Source organism: Anoplolepis gracilipes, chromosome 13 (assembly GCF_047496725.1).
Source record: "Anoplolepis gracilipes chromosome 13, ASM4749672v1, whole genome shotgun sequence".
Classification (NCBI taxonomy): Eukaryota; Metazoa; Arthropoda; class Insecta; order Hymenoptera; family Formicidae; genus Anoplolepis; species Anoplolepis gracilipes.
Genome location: NC_132982.1, coordinates 6,187,357 through 6,198,342, shown reverse-complemented (window position 1 = coordinate 6,198,342; position 10,986 = coordinate 6,187,357). Strand labels below are relative to the sequence as shown.

Sequence of the window (10,986 nt, the reverse complement as noted above, 5' to 3'; positions counted from 1 at the left end):
TCACATTTTAAAATAAAATATATACGAAAATTGACAAAGAGTAAATAAATAAATAAACAAATACATTCAATTTTATTTTGAATATATATATATATATATATATATATATATATATATATATATATATATTTTCATAATAAAATTGCAAAGAAAAAATTTTCAGAAAACTAAATGTAAAAAATCGTATGAAATTGTTGTTATACTTAATAAAATAAATTATTTTAGATTTTGTTTAAAATTTGTTTCAACTGTCATCATAAAATTATTACATTCTTCTGATGCGTCAGGTGCCATCCGATTATCATGTTTTATGAAAACGTAATGCATGGATAACGAGCTAATAGAAATGTAAATGATAAATTTAAAATTCAATTTGAAAAACTCTGCGAAAACGCTACTGTGCAGGATACGATTAAATTTTTCGCAGAAAATAATAACAATATTATATTTAGCGATAATACGTAATACATACACGTCTGCTATATGACAGTTATCGCGTCGCACCTGCACTGACATAATAACGAGGGATAATGTGTAAGGAAAGTTTCGAATGTGTGTATTTTCCAAACAATTTGGAACTCGTGCGTAATATATTGCCATTTCGCTGCAATACGGCCTATATGTCACCGGAAAGTTAGGAAGCGTTTCGAAATAATCTATAATTATATACAACTTTGGCATAGCTTTCCCCACATACAGCGAGTTTCGAACTATACGGTTGGTTTATATGCAATATATTATAGAATCTAGGAGATTCCAATAATTACTTCTTAAGAGTCATAAGAGACACATCTACGTATAATGATAATTTGATATGTAAGTCAACTCTTTACCATAACTTGGAAATATGCAAATTGCCGATGATGCTTTAATTATATTTATTCTCGATGTACAATCTCACAGATGATAAAAAAAAATTTTAATAAATATTAGAAAATGTATATATGGTATAATAATAATAATTATATATAAAACAGATTCAATGACTACTTTCCAAATATATGCAAATTATATATTATATATGTATATATTGCAATTGTATATATATGTAATTATATATATAACTGTATATATTAAATTCAAAAAATGATCCAAGAAAATCCATGCGAGATTCGTTCATTCCCCTCTATGTAACTTCATCTTCCACGGTTTGTCCAGAATCCCTCGGTAAAGCAGTGCATCTACATCGAGAATGGCCAGCCAGCCCCTTAGTTGCCAACCCCTCGGGTAGCACAATTTATTCCAGTGTATTGAAAATTTCGCTATAGTTGGTGGCGTTTCTCCGTGTTCCCCTGATAACATCCCTTTTCGCCGAATGAAGTTACGGCAATTTCGATGGTGTCTTCGACAATGAATCTCCAGAGATTGTAAGAGGGTGTGCGATGACGAGAACATTTGCTTGTCGAGGGTAGGTTCGGTGTGTCGGGTTGCAAGGAAGGAAATGCAATTATTGGCCAGCGTCTGCGCTTCTATATTGATCCGTGGCAGCGACGGTGGCGGCGGCGATTGTGCTTGCGGCGCGTACGGGTGGGACCACAATCAACCCCACAACGAACCCGCCCAAAATGTATTTCTGCTTGCGTCTCGCGCGGCTATTCCTGATCTCGGCGATTTTGTGCGTCGGTAAGTGTGCCGTTTCCGGGGCGACGAAATGAAACCTGAGAGAAAGCTTGCGCGCTTTAGGAAAAGTTCAGGAATGCTTGGATGTGTAAACTTTCTGACATGACGAACGAGAGAACGAAAGAAGTAAAGTGTGCGACAGCGAAATAAAGGCGGCGTGCAAATTTTTAATTTTATATAATTTTTTCTCGCGATTTAGAATTTTCTTTATCACACTTTGATCATTTTCATTAATTGCGGTAATTGTTTTACTTGCAGGTCTGTGCTCCGAAGATGAGGAGAGACTGGTGCGAGATTTGTTCAGAGGATACAATAAACTCATCCGACCAGTGCAAAATATGACGGAGAAGGTACACGTGAGGTTCGGCCTCGCCTTCGTACAGCTGATCAATGTGGTGAGATTCTCTTGTTCCGTTTCTTCTTCGCGCAATTGAGAAATAATTTTAATCGTACAACTTTTTATTAAAAAATTTTAATTATATAAATAATTGTATATGAAATTCTGGCTCTCTCAAAAAATATCTTTCAAAATTTTTACATGGATTTTTTTTTAATTTTCAGAATGAAAAGAATCAGATCATGAAATCGAACGTATGGTTGAGATTCGTATGGATGGATTATCAATTGCAATGGGACGAAGCAGATTATGGCGGAATCGGTGTTCTGAGATTACCACCCGACAAAGTGTGGAAACCGGACATAGTATTATTCAATAAGTATGTGAGAAACTATTTATTAAAAGAATTTATTAAAAGATTTATTAAAAGAAGCTATATATTAATTGTTTATTAATCGTTTATTAATCGTTTTTATTAAAATCGAGCTATATTAATATTGTTGTATGTGCGTGTAAAATAGATTATTTAAAAATTGCAATTACTTTAAACTAATATGAATTAAAAATAGTAAAAACAATTAAATTAATATTTGCATCTATTCGTCAAAAGAAACATCATGACGATGAAATAAAGTCAAAATGTGATTTACTTTTTATTATAAAATAAAATTTGTTTTGTTATTGATTATATAACCATTGACCTTTGTTTATAGTGCTGATGGCAACTATGAAGTTCGTTACAAGAGTAACGTATTGATATATCCGAATGGCGAGGTGCTCTGGGTGCCGCCAGCGATCTATCAAAGCTCATGCACAATTGATGTCACGTATTTCCCCTTCGATCAGCAGACATGCATCATGAAGTTTGGTTCGTGGACCTTCAACGGTGATCAAGTCTCTCTCGCACTCTACAACGATAAAAACTTCGTTGATTTATCCGATTATTGGAAGAGCGGCACATGGGATATTATCAGCGTCCCGGCGTATCTTAATACTTATCAAGGTGATTTTCCCACGGAAACGGATATCACTTTCTACATAATTATCCGCAGGTACACATTTTTTATTCTTACTAATTTTATCTTTATTATTGCCTCAGCTTACAATATACGGATATTTTGACACGTTTTCATTAATACATTTATAATTAAAAACTTTAATTAAAAAAAAAATATTAGCCATACATTTCTGAAATCTTAAAATGTTTATATTATTTTTACAGGAAGACTCTCTTCTACACAGTAAACTTGATACTGCCAACAGTTTTGATTTCTTTCCTCTGCGTACTCGTCTTTTATCTTCCTGCGGAAGCTGGCGAGAAGGTCACTTTAGGTATCAGCATTCTTCTATCTCTGGTTGTGTTTCTTCTGTTAGTTAGCAAAATTCTGCCGCCTACCTCTCTTGTGCTGCCACTGATAGCCAAATATCTACTCTTCACCTTCATCATGAATACTGTCAGTATCCTTGTAACTGTTATCATCATCAACTGGAACTTTCGTGGACCGAGGACTCACAGAATGCCTCAGCTTATACGCAAGATCTTCCTTAAATATCTGCCAACAATTTTGTTTATGAGGCGGCCAAAGAAAACACGATTGAGGTAAGAGATTAATTTTAAGAAATATTATTAACAATTTGAAAGAATTTTGAAGAAATTAAAAGTATAAAATTAATAATTATTACAATTAGACATAAATGTTATAGAGATATACGTGATACAAATAATTAATATAATAAATGTGTGATACATATTTTCAATTCAGATGGATGATGGAGATACCGAATGTAACACTGCCAGCTTCCACATATTCCGGGAGCCCGACTGAGGTGCCGAAACACTTGCCAGCTTCTTTGGCCAAATCGAAGATGGAGGTGATGGAGCTGTCCGATCTGCATCATCCGAATTGTAAGATCAATCGTAAAGTGCATCACACCACGAGTAGCTCTAGCGGTGCTGGAGGAGGAGAGGGTATGGGCGATAGAAGAGGATCCGAGAGCTCGGATTCCGTGTTGCTCAGCCCGGAAGCCAGCAAAGCCACCGAGGCCGTGGAGTTTATAGCGGAGCATCTCAGGAACGAAGACTTGTATATACAGGTGAGAAAGCTTGCAATTTTTCATCTCTCTCTATAAACACTGTAAGAAACTTGGTAATAAACTATACCTTTATGCTTTATAAGCATAAAACAAAAAAGAATTTTCTTAGATTTACGTAACTAAAGTTTTCTTTTACTAAATCTTTCTTTTCTCCGACGTCTTTCTTTTATAGACAAGGGAGGATTGGAAATACGTTGCAATGGTGATCGATCGACTGCAACTTTATATCTTCTTTATAGTAACGACCGCGGGTACCGTCGGAATCCTAATGGACGCGCCTCACATTTTCGAGTACGTGGACCAGGATCGTATCATAGAAATTTATCGCGGAAAATAAAATCTGATTTGTCTTAACGAATCGCAATTACAAATAATGTGCCATCGTTACCGACCGTTCTCATTTCGTCCTTTCGTCAAAATCGATTTCGTCACGTGAATGATCTTGCCATGACAGTTGTAAACGTATAACGTTTACAACTCAAACGATTATTCGACACACACGTAATTATTTTTTATACAGGTTTTTATCAAATGTTATGCAAAGTACAAATTTATTTAATGAAAGTTTCAACTCAATCTGCTGCCATTGTGTGTATACCTTTTTTTTTGTTTAAGATTAATAAAATTTTTCACTCGCAAATGCTCTTAATTACGAAGTTGGCGCGGGCGATCGAAATGGCATACATTATGTAGATAATAATTCCACTAGAGTTAATCCAGGCTGCCTCTGCGATTGTTGTCTTCCCCAATGTCATTAACTTCCGATAGCTCTATCGCGACATGCTTAGACAAAAGATTTATAAAGCAACCAGGGAATCGAATGGTTCTCGTCTTTTATTTTTCGGAGAAAATAGATATTTCCAAAATTCTTGAGCACATTATATATTATAAGTTATTTTATCAGGTTTTTAATTTTTATTAATATTTAATTAATATGAGACACGAGGTGATATATTAACAAAAGAGATATTTCTATTTAATATTATAGTTTTTAAATTAGAGAGAGTAACTCTATTGTTTAAAAAATTTGGATTTTATTTCAAGAAAAGATATAAAAATGGCATAAATTATTTTAATAATTATGTACATTGGATAAATTTTTGTTAAAAAGAATTTGACTTTTAAAGAATGTGTTTTACTAGTATAACTCATATGTGTTGTTTAGTTCTATCTGTTTATATATTATATTTTATAAAATTGTATAGATATTTTATTGGAAATATCATGTTTGCTTCTCCAAATGTAACTACCATGTAACACACTTAATGTTAAACGATGAAATCCGCTTATGTAGTATTATATAGTATCCATAATTAGACAAATGCGGAATTAATGGAACTCTTTGGCAAGATTATTATAATATATTAATAACGATGGTACGCACAAACACATATTTAGTCAACTATATCGATATATCTCTTAAATTAGAATACAAATAATCCAATAGTCTGGTAAGTTAGCAAATATATAACGAAAAATATTATTTATATTATAAGATAATTCAAACTTACAAAAGGAAAAAAAGGAATTCACGTTTAACATTAAAATTATGTAAAATTGTCGCGTATTTTCCTAGGGCCGTAGTTTCATCATAATTTCTTAATAGATCTGTCATTAAGAATATATTTTTGTTTTTGAATTTCAGTTGTATGCACGTTTAACGTATATACATAATATGTACGTTAACAAATTTAATATTAAGTGTGTGATGAGAAAACGGTCCTTTATCTGATTTCTTGATCGCAATTTTGGCGATCAGTTTCGACCAGTATCAAAGTCTCAAATATCAAAGTTAAAAATCGTCTTGTAAAGTAAGGTCGAAACCTTCTTAATAATGCGCATCTACATGCGGATAGATATGCGGAATCAATTTTGCGACGAATGACTTAGATGTAGATTTGAAATAATTTTGATAATAATTGTGCAAATCGTCGTTGCCACATTGTAATTTAGCTGAGCTCGCGTTTGATACTCGTCGTACTGATTATATGTATTAATAGAATCGCGACGACTTCAACAAACATGCTCATCAAACATTCGCATCGACGAGTTTTTAGCGACAAATTTCATACGAGCATGAAAGATTGTAAATTAAATTAATACAAATTGTGAAGGGGTTTTCTGTCTTATCTATATGCGAATTTAATTAAATTTAGCATTGGAAGACCAATATAAGTCAAGATATAATTAAATAGAATTTTGATTAGAATTTATTCAATAATAAAATCGTGTAAAATTTGCATTATTGTTAATTTTAAATAGAAATTATACTTTCAGAATATGTTTTGACTTGAAAATTGACTTTCTTAAATTAAAAGATTCAGACTTGTACTACTTTATCGTTATAAAGTTATCTAAATAGTTATTATTGAATTATGTAGAAAATATATAAACATGGTGCACATGTCTTTTATTGTTTAAATTTTGTTTTTATTTTTAAATATTTCAATTTTATTGTTGTTATTTTTTGTTACAAACATAAAAGTATGATGGATGGCTTTTATTATCACAATTAACTTGAATGCTACGTAATAGAATTTAATAGAAAGTTTCGTCTTAGTATACAAAATAAGTAAACAAAGCAAAAATAGATAATATTTAGTTATCTAAATAGATATATGTTTAGTTGCGGGATGAGCCAATGTATTTGCCCTAATAACTATAAATGCGCATATTAGAAAAAACCCGAAATTTTACGTTCATCATAAGAACGTAGAATTGTCGTGCGTTAATAGAACATCATAATCATGCTTATCGTATTGTATTGCGTATATTGTACAGAGAGGCTGTCAAACGCTCATGTGTTCTCTAGATAGAACGTTCAGCTGACAATGAAAGAAAAGTTGCAGTCGGTTGTTGAATAGTGAGGATTCTTATGCAAGTAGTAAATTGACCGAAAAAAATGTAATCTCTTCATATTACTCTATAATTTTTATGCAGTTGTCATTTTTTACCGTATTTCTCAACGTATATGTAGATATTTGCAAATTTACAACGTTTATAAATTTTATCAATTTTATATTTCTCGCAAAACTTGTATGTACATGGCCATTCATTCGATTATGTCGAGATTAATTGTTAATTGATCAGTCTCATAGAATTTTTTAATATAACTAGCAGTTATTGTACGTACATAAATATTTTATCCTATTTGATGAAATTTAATGTTATATATATATTGTGACAGGTTTTTAAAAGTATTTACGTCCGTTACTATGTAAATTGAGCGTTATGTTTGTTCAAGCAAGTAGTCGAATAAGTTTCTTATTCAAAGACGCTTGACGACGATAGCAGTTGATATGAAATCTTTAATAAAAGACATTTTTGATCTCTTTATGTTGATTATAGTGAATTATATGGAAGAACAAGAAAAAGAATATAGTTTTACGTAATTTCTAAAATTTATAATATAATTTTTTTCTTATTTTTAGTAAATTATTAATAGTTAAGGATAAATTTTTACAAATTTACAAATTTTGTTTTTATAAACAAATTTACTCTGCAATCTTTATTATTATAATTCATTTAAAAAAATTACTGTACATCCGTAGTAAAATGAAATGTAACTAGAATAATTTCTCTGTGTTACAATGCGTTGATTACTGATAGCGAATGACGTGTCTTCCTCGAAAAAAATACAATAATTAAAGTTTTTAGAGATCAGGCATACTGTGTATATTCCGTTTTATTTTAGCTCTTTTACATTGATAGGTTTTACCTAATTTATTCAGCGTAATTTAATATAAATAATGACAGCAAAAAAATCTTTATTTCACCCAATGTATATGCGTTCTTTCGCTACTGCGAAAAAGATAATTACCACGTCAGTGAATGTATGTATTATACTTTACTTCTGCGTATCAAACGAGAAACCGTTATTGTTGAACCTACCAAGTTTGTACTTTATTATGCATGATAAATAATAGTGACTATATATTCGTTCATTACTGTATGTTGGTAGGTAAAAGAGAACTTTAACGTAATAGCTAAATAGTCCTTTTTATAATGAAATAACACATCAATAAAATCATCGAATTTCATACCTTCATGTGTTTTGATTAATATACTGTAAAAATAGTATTTTATTCTCACCGCTCAACTTCATATACAGTATATACAGGGTGTCCTCTAATTGATGAAAAATCTGTTAATGACAGATTCTTGAGATCATTTAGAGTTGTATTTTCCTCAGTGAAAATATCGAGAGACGCCATGACTTTTTGCAAGTTTCCAATTTTTATCATTATACTATATCTTTGTAATTAAGCCTTAAATTAAAATTCTATTACAGTAATCGTCTCCGTATGATCTTAAAAATCTGCCATTAGCACGTTTCTCATCAATTACTGGACACCCTGTATATAAAACATAAAAATATATATATATTATTGTTTCGAGTTGCCGAGTTGAGATGAGAAACTAGAATAAATGAAATGTTTGTGCATGGCCGAAAGAAACTGAAAAGAGGAGAGAATGGAAGACGTTTATTTTCATTTCATTTATTTCAACAATTTCATAATAACGTAATAATGTTAATAATATTACAATGCGGCGATTACAGTGCTCACCAGTTAACAGGGATTCTCATATCGATCAACGTTGCCTCGAAAAGGAGCCCAGCGTAGAAATATAACAAATTTTTATTCACGCTCTCTTATATCTCCTCCGTGGTATGGATTTACTATTATCGGACCAGGCTGTTGTTCAGAGGCATAATTAAAAGTCAAGTGAGATCGGGTGAGTTCAGTTCAATTGCATCGTCCCACCAGGGTCTACGGAAACATAGTAACTCTTTTCATACATTCTCGCGTCTTCTCTACTCTTCTTTTCGTATATATTCTCGATGGCGATCGATAACGCACACCATTGTCGATCTTAACGATTGATTGTAACGGTGGACAATACGTGACGATACCTTTTTTTTTTTTCTTTTAAAGTACATAGGGAATAAAGATATAGGTGTAGGTAGATAACGAAGAGAGTTAGATCGCGTTTTATATATAATCGGTCTTCTGAAATCGCATCAGCGCGGCTTTTACGTTCTGTTGAATTCAATAGGTTAGCATTGAGAGATAATTAGGTATAACTCCTTCTTTCTTCATCGTTAGTTTAGAGAGAAAGTGATCTCGATAAAGTTCGACCCTAACTGCTAATAGACTACCTCTGAATCACCCCTATAATTACTGTCAGAGTATAACTACGTCGCTATTGATTACAGACTAGCTTTTAATATTCAGTTAATCGATTATTAATCATTTCTTTTTATTCATTATTACGAATATGACTTTAGCATTCAATAGTTTAAATATATATAGTTTATGTTTAATGGTACATGTGATTTTTTTAATAGTTTCGTTTTTATTTATTTATTTGTTTGTTATCATTATCATTATTTATTTTGCGGTAATTTTTGATGATTACTTTTCTTCCTCGCTATTTCGCTAATCATCCAGCGCGAATACTTATATCTTTTTTTTTCTTTTTTTCTTTTTTGATAAGACAATGCAGCTTCTTGTGGAATCGCGCGTGGTAAATTAGCCGAACGAGGATCCAGTACGGAAGGAAACGAGTATTGCCTGGAAATAACTGAGTTTTACTTGTGTAAAAATTCATTTTTAAATTCATTTGGCTGTGACGTGTTTTTCTATTATCTGTTTTTTTTTTTTTTTTTTTTTTTTTTTTATAAATACATTTTTTTCTGTACGTCCTTCTTTTACTGCGGAATTCTGACGCAAAATATGTATATTCGCTCGAATCAAACTCAGGAATTTATTCTCTCCTTATTCTTTCGTTTCGCGCAATAAATTCGAGAATTACTTGGCACTAATGTTCTGCGTTTGGGCTAAAGCATATAAAAATTTAAGACAAATGTAAAGCTAAACCAAATTAATTACTTTTGTTAATACGTTATAAAAGTTGTACGTTTTGTACAATTTGCTGTCGATCTGATCGAAGAGAATGTCACATATACTTTATTTTTTTATTACATGTAAAGATGTAATCGATGTTATATATCTTTCTTTTTGCGTAAATAAAATTCAATCCTGAGATATAGAGAATAATTGTTATTACAATAATTTAATTTCGTTTCCAAAAGTTTACAGCTTATTAAACTTAATGCAATTGTGAAATAAATCGACGGGGCATTTGTTCATAGCAAATTTATAACAAATGGCGGAGTAATTTCGCAGACTCTCCCCGATCCTCTCGTAACGGATTAATTCATAATCGATCCTAATTACACGCGATTTCCGCGCCGCCTTTGATCTTTCTCACGTTAATTACATTCCTATTCAGCCCTATCGCGTAGCACGTTCGCTCCGCAATGCGCTCGTTTACGCTTTAAGGATTAGCTACAAATTTGGCACTTGAACTTACGCTTCACCTAATCAGTTAATCTAATTAATTAACTCGCCATCGTCGTGAAAAAAGATACGTGCACGAGCCTATCTTAAATATTTCTCTTCTTTTCCTTGTTTCCGCGCTTTTGCTCGCGCTAATCGACCGATCAATCCGGGCAATTGATCATTGTAATTCTGTACAAACAATGGCACAGTGGAATTTACACAAAACCTTGCCCCGAATCGCGCCGGCAAAACGATTCGACGATGATAACGTGACACTCGAAATCTACGTCGCCGCGTATGAATGGTATGAAAAGCGTCGTTTTGCTTTTCCAATTCTGTCGTGATAGATCCACGAGCCATCAAACGATACGATGACGTAGTTTTATAGCGGAAACATCCTCTATCTCTCCGTACAATCGTTCTCCATCAACAACGATTTAACTCGAGATTGGACGCGTCAATTTTTTTTTTACACTCGAAAGAGTATCGAATTCTTTTTATAGTCGACCGTTGCGTATTTCATCCAAATCGAAAATCCCTCTTGCTTGTTACACAGTTTGATATTTGTATTATTTTTTTTAAGACGTC

The 10,986-nt window shown here is 32.2% G+C and overlaps 1 protein-coding gene across 2 annotated transcripts; it reads left to right on the top strand.

Moving 5' to 3' along the window:
- Positions 1-1,256: 1,256 nt before the first annotated feature.
- Nachrbeta1 (nicotinic acetylcholine receptor beta1) lies at positions 1,257-9,378 on the top strand. Of its 2 annotated transcripts, none has more exons than XM_072904767.1 (7): positions 1,257-1,623; positions 1,879-2,015; positions 2,182-2,336; positions 2,671-3,009; positions 3,180-3,557; positions 3,721-4,051; positions 4,224-9,378. In XM_072904767.1, exons 1-7 carry the CDS (start codon positions 1,566-1,568, stop codon positions 4,386-4,388), a joined length of 1,563 nt encoding a protein of 520 aa, XP_072760868.1. In that variant the 5' UTR covers positions 1,257-1,565; the 3' UTR covers positions 4,389-9,378. The 2 variants fall into 2 exon arrangements, with proteins under 2 accessions (XP_072760868.1, XP_072760869.1); XM_072904768.1 differs by having other exon boundaries at positions 1,619-1,746.
- Positions 9,379-10,986: the final 1,608 nt, after the last annotated feature.

Coding starts and splice junctions, on each gene's coding strand:
- Nachrbeta1 (XM_072904767.1), top strand. CDS start 1,566: ATGTATTTCTGCTTGCGTCTCGCGCGGCTATTCCTGATCTCGGCGATT. Junction 2,337..2,670: donor GACATAGTATTATTCAATAA/GTATGTGAGAAA, acceptor CTTTGTTTATAG/TGCTGATGGCAACTATGAAG. Junction 4,052..4,223: donor ACGAAGACTTGTATATACAG/GTGAGAAAGCTT, acceptor TTTCTTTTATAG/ACAAGGGAGGATTGGAAATA.